Here is a 16373-nt window from a genome sequence, read left to right on the forward strand (position 1 = left end):
ACTTACGTTTATTTATAGTGTTCTCACTCTTATTAAAATTCAGATATTAGGAAAATGAGAAAATTTTAATGTCCCAATAGAAAAGTGTAAGATATTAAAAGACCTACGGAGTAATGAATTTAATTGGTTAAAATAATCATTGGGCACAAATTTTGATAGAATATTAAAACATTTATGTAATAATATAAAATAGAATGTAGATGACATTTTGAGACACCCAAAAAGAAAAACGTAAAAAACAAAAAGAAACGGAAGGAGTATTGTTTTTGATAATAAAAAGTGGTACATTAATATTGCTGTACTACTTAATATTCCATGTCTTCAAAAAAATTATTTCATTTTTCTTTTTGTGTCGTACTAAAAGATTATTACATACTTTCAGACTACATATCTATTTTACTCCCTCCATCCCTTAATACTCGCATCGTTTTCCTTTTCGGGCCGTCCCTTAATACTTGCGCCGCTTTTATAAATGAAAAATTTTATCAATATTAAATTATTTCTCACACTTACCTACTAACCTACTTACACCCCTACTCCCTACAAAAAATCATTTAAAAATTTACAACCCCCACTCACCACTCACCACTTCTTACACATTTCCTACTAACTATATTAAAAAAAATACTCCACAATCAACTAACACCCATTAAATTAGTAAGTCAATTCAAATATCTTAAACTCCGCACCGGTTAAACCGGTTCGAGTATTAATGGACGGAGGGAGTAGTTATTTAGTTGCCAGTTACGGAGTACCAGTTTACCACATTATCTCCGCTCTACTTATTATTCTCATATGCTAAACGACAAATTTGTCAATACACTCATAAGACGTTGTAATTCAAGGGAAATTAATTCCCTTGTTAAATTCATGGGAATTTCTCTAAGTTGTTTGGTTGACAACATGGGAATTAGAAATTCCCATGAAATTTGATTGACCAAGGGGGAGCTGATAATTTACTTCCCATGTTTTGTAGGAATTCAAAATTCCCATGAATTCCAACTTCCTCCATTTTCACCTTTTTATGTCAACCAAACAACTAGCCAATCTATAAATTCACATGAATTCCCACTTCCCCCATTTTTAGATGTCAACCAAACAACCCCTAACTCTTAAAGGAATACTCCGTAGAATTTTAACATAAGTAATCTTTTAGGAATGAGAAGAGTACTTAATGTCAGTAATTCAATATTGCCTTAATTATGCTCCTGTTTCTTTTTGTTCTTTACATTTTGTTTTCTGAGTATCTCAAAATATTATTTACACTTCATTTTATATTATCACATAAATGCTTTAATATTCTATCAAAATTTGTGTCAAAATATTATTTTAATCAATTAAATTTATTGGGTCATTTAATCTCTTACACTTTTCTTTTGGGACATTAAAATTATCTCATTTTTCCAATATCAGAATTTTGATAGGAGTGAAAACATTATAAATAACGGATATTTCATGAAATACCCCCGAGTTTTGAAGTAATTCACCAAATTCCCATCAAGTTCCAATAATTCACCAAATACCCCTGACAATTGACTTAATGTCCAAAATACCCTTACTGTTAACGATCAGTTAGTCCGCCGTTAGCCTAGTTTCATAATTCACCAAATACCCCTATTATTAAACTTATTTCACCAAATGCCCCAAACTTAAAATAGTTATTCTGATGTTTCAACAGCTAGTTTTTTCGTTTGAAAAGTAGTTGTTGGTCTTGCTTGGCTATAAAAACCCATTTTCTGAATGTTTCTTGTAATTTAGATGTTGTTTTGCTTTGCTTTGCTAATTTCATTAGATTTATGTCATGAGTTTTGTTTCAAAATCATCATCCACACACAATGAGTCCACATATATATATTAGAGTACCTAACCAATTTTGCTATTGTGGTAGGAAATTTGTCATCTGAAGCTCTGATACAACACTCAATCCACAAAGGTTGTACTACAAGTGTGATCCTTGCAACAATCTAAGTTGGTGCAAGGGAGTAGTTGAGCAAGAAAACAGGGGGCATCAGCATGAAGGACAATACATGGGAAGGTTAGACGAAGGAGAAAGTACTGAAAATAGAGGAAACAGTAAGATGCAATAGGACTTGAAGCAAATGAAGAAAAAGATGATACTGTAATGTCAATACAAGGCATCTTACTTTGATTTTGAAATGAAGAAAGGCTAATCCTATTTATGTCATGGTTTGGGATGGATAGGTAGAACTTAGGAATGAGGAGAGCACGCAAGTACTTTTAGCAAAGAAAGGTCAGGACTTTAGAGAACTCTTAGCAAAGAAATTGGGAGGCAACCAACATGTGAAAGAAGTTCGAGGGCAGAGTCTTATTATTGGTATAGAGTTGGATGTACAAGTTGGCCCGCTAGTTGATGCTTGTCGAAATTCAAGAATGTTAAATTGTTAATATTAAATGCTGAAAAAGGAAAATAGTGAGATTGGTTCCTCCACTGACCATATTAGAACAGGAGCTCAAAACAGGTTCTGAGATTCTCCTCAAGTGTTTCTCGTCCCTGGGTTGAAGCAGTTGAGTTAAATTTGTGTACGATGAGTCGATGTTTGTCAAATTTCCTTGTGACATCAATAGATCCAAAGCTCATGATTGGCATCGTAGTTGTAAATCAGGAATAAGTTTTCCTACTAGCTTCTCTTTGGATTATGCCTTGGGTTTAATGTACAAATTGTCATTTCAAGTTATCCCACTCGTTAATCAGAACATTGATTTTCTTTGATGCTTGGATTCTTTTCATAAGTATCTTCCTCCCTTATTGAAGGCTTAGTTTGTTATTTTGATACCTATAAATTGCGTAGTTTTGTATTGAGTGGAACACACAATCAACATTATTATTTTCTCTTCTTACTACATTTGTTCATAATTAGCCTTTAGATATTATCACGACTTTAGTGGATCAAGAAAGCATAAGCAAACAATAAACAACGACTAATTTTCAAACGAAAAAGCTAGTCGTTGGAACATCAGAATAACTGTTTTTAAGTTTGGGGCATTTGGTGAAATAAATTTAATAATAGGGGTATTTGGTGAAATAAATTTTTAAAAAGGGGCATTTGGTGAATTATGAAACTAGGCTAACAGCAGACTAACGGACCGTTATCAGTAAGGGTATTTTGGGCATTAAGTCAATTGTTAGAGATATTTGGTGAATTATTGGAACTTGATGGGCATTTGGTAAATTACTTTAAAACTCGGGGTATTTCATGAAATATCCGTATAAATAAACGTAATTATCCTTATTTAAGTTAAAAAAATTGAGAAATCTCAATGCACTTTAATTAGTTTTTAATAAAAGTGCAAAAGGCAAAACGTAATGAACAAAAAGAAATAGGGTGAGTATTTGTATATTTTTTAGTTTAGAAAATTAGAGAAGATATTTTGCAATCGGTTAGTGGCAAAATTCCAAAGAAGCATGACTGTATTGTCCTATTAGGGAGTACTCCGTATTATATTTGATGTAGCATGCAACCTCATAGTCATATGCCACGTCATAAACCTTGCAATAAGCTGTTTAGACTATAGAATGATTGAATGAATTTTTATTTGTTCAATTTTGGAAAGATCTCAAATTTGTACTCTTTGACTAAGATATTTATATTTTATAATAACAAAATTGATTGTAAATTTTACGGAGTATCCAAGATTATTCAATAGGAGTAGCTAAAGCCGGCGGATTTCAATCTATGGTTGAAGATGATATCTATTTCTGATATAATTATTAAAGTCAAATCATTTTTTTTCCGGTGAAATTGAAAATCTCACTAGATATTTCCTTTGTTTATTTATATTCTTTACGTTTTTTTTTTTGGTGTCTAATCTTTTATATTATCACATAAATACTTTAATGTTCTATCAAAATTTATTAAATCATTTCGAGTAAGTCAAATCATCTTACCTTGTAAAGCTAAATCCTTCTAACTTTTTTAACGCAAATACGAAGATTATATTACAAATTAGAAATTGTATTTACAAAATGGCCTAGATTGCCAAAAACTTGCTACCCATCCCAAAACCATGACATATACTAGTATACTACTACAATTAGTTCTATATAAAATATACAAAGGAAACCAAAAGATTCTCCTAGCACGTACAACTGCATCAAAAGAAGTCTTCATCTCCAGCCAAGTCAGAGAATTGAGAACACATAAACACCCTAACCCGATTGCTCCTGATCACTCTTCTCCAGCTCCTTTCCGTAACTTGCTTTCTTCTTCACATTCGACACCGAAGTTGTCACTCTAGTTAGAATGGTCCCGAACGTAATCTGGGTTGTTACCACCTGGAAAGAGATTGTTATAGAAGAGGTTGCTTCCAAATTTATCATTGCACGTTCCTCTTGCCTCTCCACTGCACCATCTTGTATCCAGTCTTTCTATATCTCCCTGAGATGCAACCCTTGTAAATGATGGAGGATTCAAAAACATCTTGTGCCCAACAACCATAATCAATGCATACTGAGCAAGGCAATGAGCCACCTTGTTATTAACACGAGGACCGTGCTTAATAACTAAACATTTAAACCTGGCCATTAGACAAGCAACATCATTGATAACGGGGGATAACTCATGATGATAAGAATTATCCACTGTTCGCAACATTTTAACCAAAGATTGTGCATCCGTTTCCAGCTCCAGGTTTTGGATGTCATAATCATAAAGCTCTGTTGCAAGGGGAGTAATAGCATGGAACTTACTCGAGAAACCCATGTACCAATTCCCAGAAACACCTCTGAAAACACCCCCTTCTACTGCTTCATTTTGTTCCTTCCAGCTTCCATCAACATTTAGTTTCAAGTGATCGAAAGCCGGGAGAGACCAAGAAATTTTACAAGAAAACACGATTTTGTCTACCGTAAATTCTTGTATTTAAATCTTCTGTTGTTTTGCTATCTCTTTTCCTTTTCAGTGTATAATTGATTAGTAGAACTATAATCCACAAACAAGCGATTGTACATTGAAAGAGGTTTAGGCAGGTTTATGTCAAAAACAACTTTGTTTCTTACAATTCAGATATGCCAAATTGCTACGCTAAAAATATCACCTTCTAGTTCAAGTTTTGTGAGAGATTATACTTTAACCATTCCGTCCATCTTAAGTTAAAAAAAAAAACTTAAATTGATATCCGAAGCGCACACTTGAGACGCTGTAAAATACAATTTCAAATTATAGCTGATTCTCAGCAATCTCTAAACAAGTGAATATGATTCTCAGGCTGAGCCTGACACCTCATGCACAAAGGCGAACTGAAATTTAGATAATTAGAAAGTTTTTGAGCCATTGGAAGAATTTCACGACAATAATTCCAAATACAAAAACTTTTAAGTGACCCCGGTCTACGGTCATTTACTGTACATCAAACCTAGTGCGTAACAAGTGAAAAATAGAACTCACTCAAGGTAAAAAGTGACCCAGACCAAAGATATAAGTGAACCCGACCAAAAATACAAGTGACCTTATTCGAGGACTAAAGTTACCTTACTCAAGGATAAATGTGACCCTAACCAATGAAAAATGTGACCATAACAATAAACAATAAAGTGACCCTGATCAAGAGTGATATGCTAGTTACAAGTTATAACTAGACCAGTACAACACCACAATGAGAATACACCAATACACATGTGTAATATATGTAGTAGGCTATGTGGGCCTTGAACCCACACCATGTACGATATTGTACATTGCTCTACCATTCGAGCTAATAGCCTTGAAAATAAGTTAATTTATAACTATATTAAAGAAAACTAATAACATCAATAAGAGTAACTAAAATAATAGAACAAGTGAGGATAACCTTCCTCTTTTGGGCCGCCACACAATATATTATAGATCGGCCTTTCTGAAAAGTCTGTGTTCCAAATAAGCATTTTATACTTAAATCGGAATCTAATCTTCCGAAGAGAAACCCTTTAATATTCAATAATAATCAAAACATTTAGGGAGGGTCTGTTATTGTTTTTTTATTTTCGGTTTTCTATTGTTTACAAAATTAAAAATCAAAATATGAAAATCATAAAAAGTAGTTTTCAGTTTTTTGTTGTTAGTTTTCAAAATCAACATGATTCTTATAGATATGATTTTTTTTAATTAAAGATTCAGTCTAAATCATTTGTCTTTCAAAACCAAAATATTAAAAACTGGAAACTAGCAGTGATACAGGGCCCTTAGTTGGTGTAATTCAATCTTTGATCGATGAGGAAATAATTCCTTCTTCTTAACCAAACCGCAAAATATGCATGACTCATGAGCTGAAATTCTCCGAGAGATATCAATCTTTGATCAACGTGACTAAATATCTTAACAAGGGGGGCCGGAAAAAAGATTGTCTCGTTCGTTTTGCAATGATGTTCAGTATAATAAAAACTAGATTAGATCCCGTGCACGCACGGTTTATGATAAAATTTTTTACAAAATATTTAACTAAATATCCACAAACTACTGCATAATTATATAAAAAATTTAAACATACTCATTTATATTTATTCATCTAATATGTATATTATACATGTGTAATATGCTACTTTGACCGACTTATCGAGTGAATATAATTTGCATTATTAATGTGCCAATTTGACTAAAATATTATAAAAAAAAAGTATTTAGCAAAATTATTATTACTTGGTATCTATTATTGCCATAAATTATAAACTAATATTTTTTCAATACATAGATAGTTTATAAAAAGGGTAGAAAATAAAATCTAATATATATATATATATATATATATATATATATATATATATATATATATATATATATATATATATATATATATATATATATATATATATATATATATAAAGGAGATATATTTGCTAAAATATTAGAGCTCCACCTAGGATTACTAATGGTTTCGGCGAATGAAAAATAAGATTTCTAATTTATTTTTGAATTAAAAAAATTGATTGCCACATAGATAATTAGGTGCCACGTAGATATTTTAAGTAATTAATTGTTAATATACACAACTCCATCTAAAATCAAACACTCTAAAAATTCAAAAATAAATCTAAAATAAAATTCATCCAAAATCAAACACTAATCTAAAATAAAATAAATAAAATTCAATTTAAAATCAAACATTAATCCAATATTAGAGCACCACGTAGGAAATATAATGGTTTCCGCCAATGAAATATAAGAATTTAAAATTAATTTTGAATTAAAAAAGTCGAGTGCCACATAGATAAACAATTAATTTTCACGTAGAAATTTTTATCAATTAATTATTCATATTACGTATATACAATTTCATCCAAAAATAAACACTCTCATAATTTTTTTTAAAAAAAATCTAAAATGAAATTCAATGAAAAATAAAAAAACTAATCTAATATAATATATAAATATATATATATATATATATATATATATATATATATATATATATATATATATATATATATATATAGGAGTTTTATTTAAACATAACAATTTAATAGAATCCGTGCATCGCACGGGCTAAAATCTAGTAAAATATATATTTTAGGAAAATGTTTTAGGCGGGAAAATTTTACACCAGTAAGTGACATGTGTCATTCCTAGTGTCTGTTTTAGTATATAGATAATAGATTTGTTCCGAGATGTGAGAAATGGCACGAGATCATCATATATTTATATACACGAGTGGTAAGATCAAAATCGTTTTAAAACTGAACTATACAAAATATGAAAATACGATCAAATCATATTATCATAAGGTCAAATACGATCAAATCATAAGGTCTTTAAAAATCAAATCAACATACTAGACCGAAGGGGATACATGAGAGACCGCCTGCAAGGCTGCAAAGCTAGGTTTATGCATTACAAACTTTTATGCCAGGATGTGAGCAATAACATCAGATGATCCCCTAGGATCGGAGTAAGATCACAATACGAAAATCGGAGTTTTCATGAAATGACCCCGAGGTTTACGTTAATGCACCAAATACCCCTAATGTTTCCCGAATGCACCAAATACCCCTGACGTTTTAAAAAATAACACAAAATGCCCTTAATGAGCATTTTCCGTCCATTCCGTTAACTTTTCCGTTAAATAACCTCTAATTATTATTATTTTCCTATTATTTATTTTGTTTTTTTCCTTTTTTTAATTTACTTTGCTCATATCTCTTTCTCCATGGCAGCCTCTCAACTCTCTTTCCTTTCTTCTCCTTCTATGGCTTCTCTGCCATCTCCAATCCTCCACCAAAAAAATTATTTTCTCTTCCTCTCCATCATATCATCATAATCACATCACAAGTGAAATCCTAAAAAATCGAGCCACCAAAATCACCACCTGGAACCACCAAATTCGCAACCACCCCAAGCCCCCTCTCTCGATCAGTTCCTTTCTCTCTCTTCCACACAACCATCCCAAGCTCCAAATTATTTCTCTAGCTCGCCAGCCAGACAAACCAACGTCGCCGACCCGCCGTTAGTCGCCTTCACAACCACGAACCCAGATCAAAACCAACCACCCCGATATCTGAAAGTCGACTTCACAACCATGAGCCCAGATCGAAAGCCAAAACACGAGCCCAGATAACGGTGAGTCGTCGGAAAATGCGGTGACTCGCCGCCCTCTCCCTCCATGTCCGCCGCCCAAATAGTAGTGACTTGCCACCCTCGCTCTCCATGTTCGCCGCCCTCCATGTTCGTCTAGATAGTGGTGACTCTCCGCCCTAGCCCTCCATGTTCGCTGCCCTCCATAGTGGTGACTCGCCGCCCTCGACCTCCATGTTCGCCGCCCTCCTTGAATTTAATTATTCAGGTAATTTTAAAATTGAATTTTGGTGAATTCGATCAATTATTGTGGTACCCTAAATTGAATTTTAAAAGTAACAATTCTTTCCCAACTTGGTTTTCTGATGAAGTATGGAATAGGGAGAGTAATTGTTGATTAATTTCGGGATTGAGTGGTAATAATGGTTGTCATGGTGGTGAGAGGTGAGAAAGAAGAAGATGAAGAAGAAGATGAAGACGATGATGATGGCGAATTGAAGTGAAGAAGAACAACAAATTGAAGAAAAATTCTCTAACAAAAGTTTTGGGGTTAATTGATGTTTTTTGGGTTAATTAATTAATTTTTTGGGTTTAATTACTTAAATTAAAGGTTAATGTTATAATTAATAGATAATATGGTTGCTTAAGGGCAAAAGGGTAAACTTATGCTAACGGAGACTTAACGTCCGTTAGCCTTATGGGCATTTTGTGTTATTTTTTAAAACGTCAAGGGTATTTGGTGCATTCGGGAAACATTAGGGGTATTTGGTGCATTAACGCTAACCTCGGGGTCATTTCATGAAAAATCCGTACTAAAATTAAGTGGTGCTTGCACAAACGTTCTTAAACAAATCTAAGCAAACAGTAAAAAAACAAATTTTATAATTTTTTTTCTTCTTACTCCCAATTTATCATTGTGAATTTATCATTATTATAGTTTATAGCAAGACTTATAGTTTACAAACCAAACATGTATTGTTTTTTATATTTGTTGAATAATAAAAAAAATTCATAATATCTTAGAAAATCAAACTAATACACCCTTAGGTGATAAGAACAAAACATAATCTGAATTTTAACAAGGATTTTTTGTCATTTAACACCTTAAAAAAATTAGTTTTTGTAATTAAACACCTTACTTATTTTTTATTATATTTAAACACCTTAAAAAATCTAAAAATTTATAAATCAACACCGCTTAACGATTTCCATAAGAAAAAAACGTTGATTTTTAATCATGCTATAACTTCCAAAGCATAATGTGATGGTAGAAGGAGTTGTTTACCACCATATCATGCATTGGGAACTTTAGCATAGTTAAAAACTAATGTTTTTGCTAACAAAAATTGTCAAGTGGTGATGATTTTCAAATTTTTTTGTTTTTTAAGGTGTTTAAAAACAATAAAAAATAAATAAGGTGTTAAATTACAATAACTAGTTTTTTTAAGGTGTTAAATGAAAAAAAAAATTCACATATATTCCCATCGGTTGAGATTGATATTAATAAAATAGTGAAAAGAAATCAGCCTTACGCCCTTACCCAACGCGGTAGAAGGTGAAAGTTGCGCAAAACATTCAACAAGTAGTGATTTTAGTTAGTGTGACATAGCCAACTACTCCGAAGAGCCCCGACACATATATACAGGAACGGTTCTCCAAAATACGGAGTAGGTGCTAGGCTATCCCCAAATAGACAAAATACACTCATCGTTGTTTAATTCCATCCCAAATCCCTAAACCTTGAATTTTTCTTTTCTTTCTATCTCCCTTTCTCGTGTGAATGAAAGCGATTTCCATTTTCTACACTCTTTAAAACCCCCCACCTTCTTAATTATTCATTAGATTTCATTTTTTTTTCAATTTTTGAGAGCTATAAATTGGAGTTGGTGGACGTAAATTTCCCTTAGCCATTAAGATTTCATTTCTCTATAAATTCTAACAAATTAAAGATCTATTTAATTTAGGAAACCTTAAAATGGAATTTTATTCATACCCATCTCAACGAATTGCTTCATCTTCCTCAATTTTGTGTGATTTGGGGGAGAAAATTCGAGGAACCCTAAGTTTTGCTGTCTCTGTGACTCTTGGAAGTCTCTTCTCTGCGTTTTTCACATTCTGTTTTGCTTTAGGTTTGTTTTTTTATCTCAATTTTTGTCATTTTTATGTGTTTTAATTGTTATTTTCGTTATAATTTGATGTGGGTTTTGGCGTTTTAAGATAATTTGTGATTTCTTGTTGATTTGATCTTTGTGAACTGCATAGTTTCTATTGATCTGCCTTTTTATTTTTTGCCCTATTGTGGTTATGAGAAGTTTATGATTTTGTACTGCATGATCATTTTTAAGGGAAAATTATGCTTCGTACATTTTATTGGGTAATATCACAAGTGTTGGCTGGAATTTTGTATGTTTTTTTTTTTTTTTTTTTTTTTTTTCTTTTTCTGATCGCCTGTGAATTATTGGGTTTGTTATGGAGGTAGACCAATTATATGTTTTTTCCTTGTTTTAAATTAAAATACGGGATTTGTTAGAATGATTTTAACAATTGGATTTCATGGTTTTTGATGACGATTAAAAATGATATTGTGATTTATGTAATGGTGTATGTTATGCAGTTGGGACACTGTTGGGAGCCATGACTGGGGCTTTGATAGGCCAAGAGACAGAGAGTGGATTTGTTAGAGGAGCAGCCATTGGAGCTATCTCTGGTGCTGTTTTCTCAATCGAGGTTTTTGAATCATCGGTGGTTCTCTGGCGATCAGATGAATCCGGTATTGGCTGCATTCTTTACCTGGTATGAGAGGAATATTGCTACTTGTTGAATTTAAATTCTGTAAAATTTAAATTTTTTTATGCAGTAAATTTGGTTAATTTGTTGAGTCTATATGGAGAATCATGATGTGGTAGCTAGCTTTTGTAATCAATAACAGAGCAACAATTATTTTGTGGTATGAGATCGAAGAAAGAACATTATCAATGTACAAACATAACTTGTATTACATACTTGTGCATATTTGGTTTTTAAGGCTGTTAATTAAGGGTATGGGAGAAGAATAATAATGGTCAATTCATTATTTTGCTTCTTTGGTTCGGTGTTGGTCAATTCATTAATGTTTATCTTCATATCGCCCAAGTGGACAGGTCTAACATGGGCATAGAGTTTTGACCCTTCCTATTGCTCTATATCATGCGAAATTTTCATTAACATGGCCTAGTATGATTTTTGAACTTGTTTCTTTGTCTAATACCTGCAGCTGAGGAGTTGCTTGTAAACAGATTTGTTTACTATAATGAGTATTTGTGCCATTAACGTTACAGATTGATGTCATTGCGAGTCTTTTGAGTGGTAGGCTTGTTCGTGAGCGAATTGGTCCTGCAATGCTGAGTGCAGTACAGAGTCAGGTATACTTGCGATTTTTTATATTGACAAGTCATAGAAGAGAACCTTTTACAAGAATGGTTAGCTGTTTTTTTGATAAAATCTAATTGTACCTGTTTGCTATTTGGCCTAGATGGGTGCCGTGGAAACAAATTTTGAGGATATCACAAATATCTTTGACACGGGTAGTGTGAAGGGTTTATCAGGGGATTTAGTTGAGAAGATACCAAAGATCAAAATCACGAAAAACAACAATAATGATGCTTCAGGAGAAAGAGTTTCCTGTTCAGTTTGCCTTCAGGTTTGTGCTCGTAACATTTCTGATTGTTCCTTGGTTAGCTTCTTCATTTCCTTTGTCAAGAAATGTTTACGAATTTGCCTTTCAAATGTACTCAGGATTTCCAAATTGGTGAAACAGTTCGTAGTTTGCCTGATTGTCACCACCTGTTCCACCTTCCTTGCATCGATAAGTGGCTATTGAAGCACGCTTCCTGTCCGCTATGCCGAAGGGATCTGTAATCTATTCACCCCTGTCCAATTTTTGACCTCTGTTAACATATGATATCATTAGTTTTTATATCTTTGTTTTTAACTTGTTGAGGTGGTGTTTTTTGTTCATTATTATACCTCTAAAACACCCTCAAATAGATTAGTTATAGCTTGTGCCTCCTGTGTTTATGGCATTGTTCTATTTTAATTAACGATCATGTATAAAATTTTGAGAGTTGATCTACTCTTTTATTTTTCCTTTTTTTTCCATCTATACTACTATTTAATAGCAGGGAGTTTGGAGTGTCACTTGTCATCTCCTTATTTTTTTCTAATTTAATATTATTTTCTTTGAAAAAACTCCTCAATACTTTTAGTAACTAATATTTTTCAAAGTGTCCTTTCATGTATTTCATGAAGCAAAAGATAATTAACAACTCACATATTTTCTTTCTTCCCTCTTTCATATTCCATAATCTATCTTAATATTTTAAAATAGAAATATTTGTGTGCCCACTTGTCACCACCTTAAAATCTCTTTTACTTTTATAAACTTTAACTTATTTTGTACAACTCTCCTAAATATAATATATAATAGAAAAACTTTTAATATTCTTAAAACTCCCAATTAATCAATATTTTATTATTTAGTTAATTGCCCGGCCTTCAACGTTTATATATAACATTATTATTTAATTTGATTAAAAAATATATACGGGCAAAAAAACTAGTTCAAATTCAGACTCAGACAGTGGCCTTGTGAATTTCTATTAATACAGTAATATTATAATACCATACGTTGTTTTACTGTCAAGACTTGTAGTTTTCCATTCATTTATTCTCAGCCAATCAAATTCTGCTTTTGCCCAAGATAATATTCTTCCCCTCCGATTGAGGTCTCCCTAGTTAATTTCAATGATTGGAATTTTTTTCTCAATTAAATGACAATGCAAGTTGATGAGGGTCTCAAGTACAGTCAACATTTTAATTTCGTAATAGATAAGTAACCATGTAATATACAATCAACAACTAGCATTATACAATAAATATCTATTAATATACAATTATAAATATACAATTAATTACTTATAAATAAACAATATTGTATTTAGTAATGCATCAACTCATAGAATATTATGTCAACGACTAGTACTATACAATCAACATTAAGTATATAGTCAACAACTATAAAGATACAATAAACAACTAAGATTATATTACCTATAATTTTCCAGCAAAATATTTACAAAATTGACATTTAATTAGAAAGTTTTCCTAATTACTGAAATTAACTCGGAATTATTTCTCCCATGGGATAACTTCCTCTTTTCCGGAAATGATAGACATTCGTTCGGAGTGCTGTCTTAGGATGTCACGAAAAAGTTAATATATAATTTACCTAAGATAGTAACAATTTTCTATTGATTTTAGCAAAATGTTCTTAACTTTTCGGTAAGAACACCTCCTTATGTAAGAACACTTCTTACGGTAAGAACACTTTTACACTCCCCATGTTCTAAATTTATTCAACCATGTTCTAAATTTGTTCAACAATGTTCTAAATTTATTCAACAATGTTCTAAATTTTCAAGCTCATGTTTTAAATTTGTTCAACCATGTTCTAAATTTGTTCAACCATGTTCTAAATTTATTCAAGCATGTTTTAATTTTATTCAACCATGTTCTAAATTTTTAAGCTCATGTTCTAAATTAATTCAAGCATGTTCTAAAATTATTCAACCATGTTCTAAATTTTCAAGCTCATGTTCTAAATTTATTCAAGCATGTTCTAAATTTGTTCAACGATATTCTAAATTTGTTCAACTATGTTCTAAATTTATTCAAGCATGTTCTAAATTTATTCAACAATATTCTAAAATTTAGAACATGAGAACCTAGTCAACACATATACATATATACATGTTCTAAAATTTCAAGCTCATGTTCTAAATTAATTCAAGAATGTTCTTAAATTATTGAACATGTTATAAATTTATTCAACCATGTTCTAAATTTATTCAATCTTTCAGCATGTTCTAAATTTATTCAAGCTTTCAGCATGTTCTAACTTTATTCAACCGTATTTCAAAATTTATTCAAGCATGTTCTAAATTTATTCAAGCATGTTCTATCTTTATTCAAGAGTGTTCTAAATCCATTCAAGCATGTTATAAGTTTATTCAAGCATGTTATAAATTTATTCAACAGTGTTCTAAATTTAGAACATGAGAACCTAGTCAACACATATACATATATACATGTTCTAAAATTTTAAGCTCATGTTCTAAATTAAATCAAGCATGTTCTAAAATTATTAAACATGTTATAAATTTATTCAACCCTGATCTAAATTTATTTAAGCATTTTCTAAATCCATTCAAGCATGTTATAAATTTATTCAAGCTTTCTAATTATTCAAGCTTTCTAAATTTACCCAAGCATGTTCTAACCTTATTCAACCGTGTTTCAAAATTTATTCAAGCATGTTCTAAACTTATTAAAGCATGTTCTAAATTGCTAGAAAATCGACGAAATCCGGTTTGATTTTGTTAAAACTTTCACGATTTTGTTCGATTTCGGGTTCGATTATACGTTCATTGCCTTCATCACTTGAACACCGGCGATTTCGCTCGATTTTTTGTTCGATTTTTTTCGAAAACAAAAATATCAAAATCAACCAAAAACTTTAAAATCTGAACTCTTGAGGCAGATTTCTTGTTAGAATTCTTGAATTTTTCGAGCAGAATTTGAGCATCAACAAACATAATCATCCTCTAAAACTCTAATTCTTTAGCCAACTCAATCCTCTGGTTCTCCAATTCCATTCCTGTTTAATTTCCAGCTCTCAATTCTCTCAGAAACCCCCCAAACTTCACCACAGCTCTTGGAAACTCCCTCACCGTCGTCTCTATGTCTCTCTCCTCAACATCTACCTCCATCTCCACCGCCGCTCCACCCTCATTCGACTGAGTTGACTAGCTCCATCTCCACCGTCGTCTCTCTATCTCTCTCCTCATTGGACGAATTCAAACTCAACCTCGAATTTGTCCGGTTTTCGCCACCGCAACCGCTACCGCCACGCTTGAACACCAGAGAATTTGTTCAAACAATCGATTCTGGTTTGATTTCTGGTTCTATTTCGAATTTGTTCGAATTTGTTCCAATTTGTTCAATTGAGAAGTGCTGATTGAGGAATTGGAGGAGAAAGGAGGAGGAATCAATTGAGAAGTGCTGATCTAATAATCGACTGAAATCAATTGATTTTTAATTTTTGGATTAAGAAATCGATTGAAATCGATTTCGATTTCGAAAAATCGATTGGAATGCCGATTGAATTGAGGAATAAAAAGTTGTTGGATTGAAATTGTTTGCTGATTCTCGAAGCACAACAATCTCCATCAGCATTTTTGGTTCGATTGCTGCGAGCGACGAGCAGCGAGTGAATTGCTGCAAGCATTGGCAGCGGCGAGCAACGGCGGCAGTGAGTGACGATCAGATGTTGGTGGTGTTCGAAAAGGAGAGAGAGAGGGGAATTGAAGAGAGAGAGAGAGTCGGAAATAAAATGAAAACAATAACGTGAAAGAATAATCTCGGTGGTTAGATTTAATTTGATCCTATGGTCAAATAGTGTTCTTACCGAGTAAAGTGTTATTACGTGAGCCTTTCTATATATATATAGGGGAGGGATCTGGTAAGAACTTTCAAAATCTGCTCTCAAAATCAAAATACAAAATCAAGTTCTAAACTACAAATTCTTATACAATTTCAAGTATTTAAGCAATTTGTATCACTAATCGGAAATCCAACCTAATCCTAACAAGGTAATTCCGAATCCCTACTTAAATCTACAATGTTTTCTACTCTTCTACCTTTCTAAATCCAAATTCCAATGATGTTATCATTAGGGTTCATACCCTTGATTAACTAGGAAAAACTATGCCAAAGATGTCATCTTTGGGAGGTATCACACTTGAAACCCTCTCCAAATGATTTTCCAAAACACCA

General features: G+C 32.2%; 1 protein-coding gene across 1 annotated transcript; it reads left to right on the forward strand.

Moving 5' to 3' along the window:
- Positions 1-10120: 10120 nt before the first annotated feature.
- LOC110776784 (NEP1-interacting protein-like 1) lies at positions 10121-12677 on the forward strand. Its single transcript, XM_021981351.2, has 5 exons — positions 10121-10630; positions 11116-11294; positions 11819-11902; positions 12013-12180; positions 12276-12677. Exons 1-5 carry the CDS (start codon positions 10477-10479, stop codon positions 12396-12398), a joined length of 708 nt encoding a protein of 235 aa, XP_021837043.1. The 5' UTR covers positions 10121-10476; the 3' UTR covers positions 12399-12677.
- Positions 12678-16373: the final 3696 nt, after the last annotated feature.

This window comes from Spinacia oleracea, chromosome 6 (genome assembly GCF_020520425.1).
Source record: "Spinacia oleracea cultivar Varoflay chromosome 6, BTI_SOV_V1, whole genome shotgun sequence".
In the NCBI taxonomy this organism is placed as follows: Eukaryota; Viridiplantae; Streptophyta; class Magnoliopsida; order Caryophyllales; family Amaranthaceae; genus Spinacia; species Spinacia oleracea.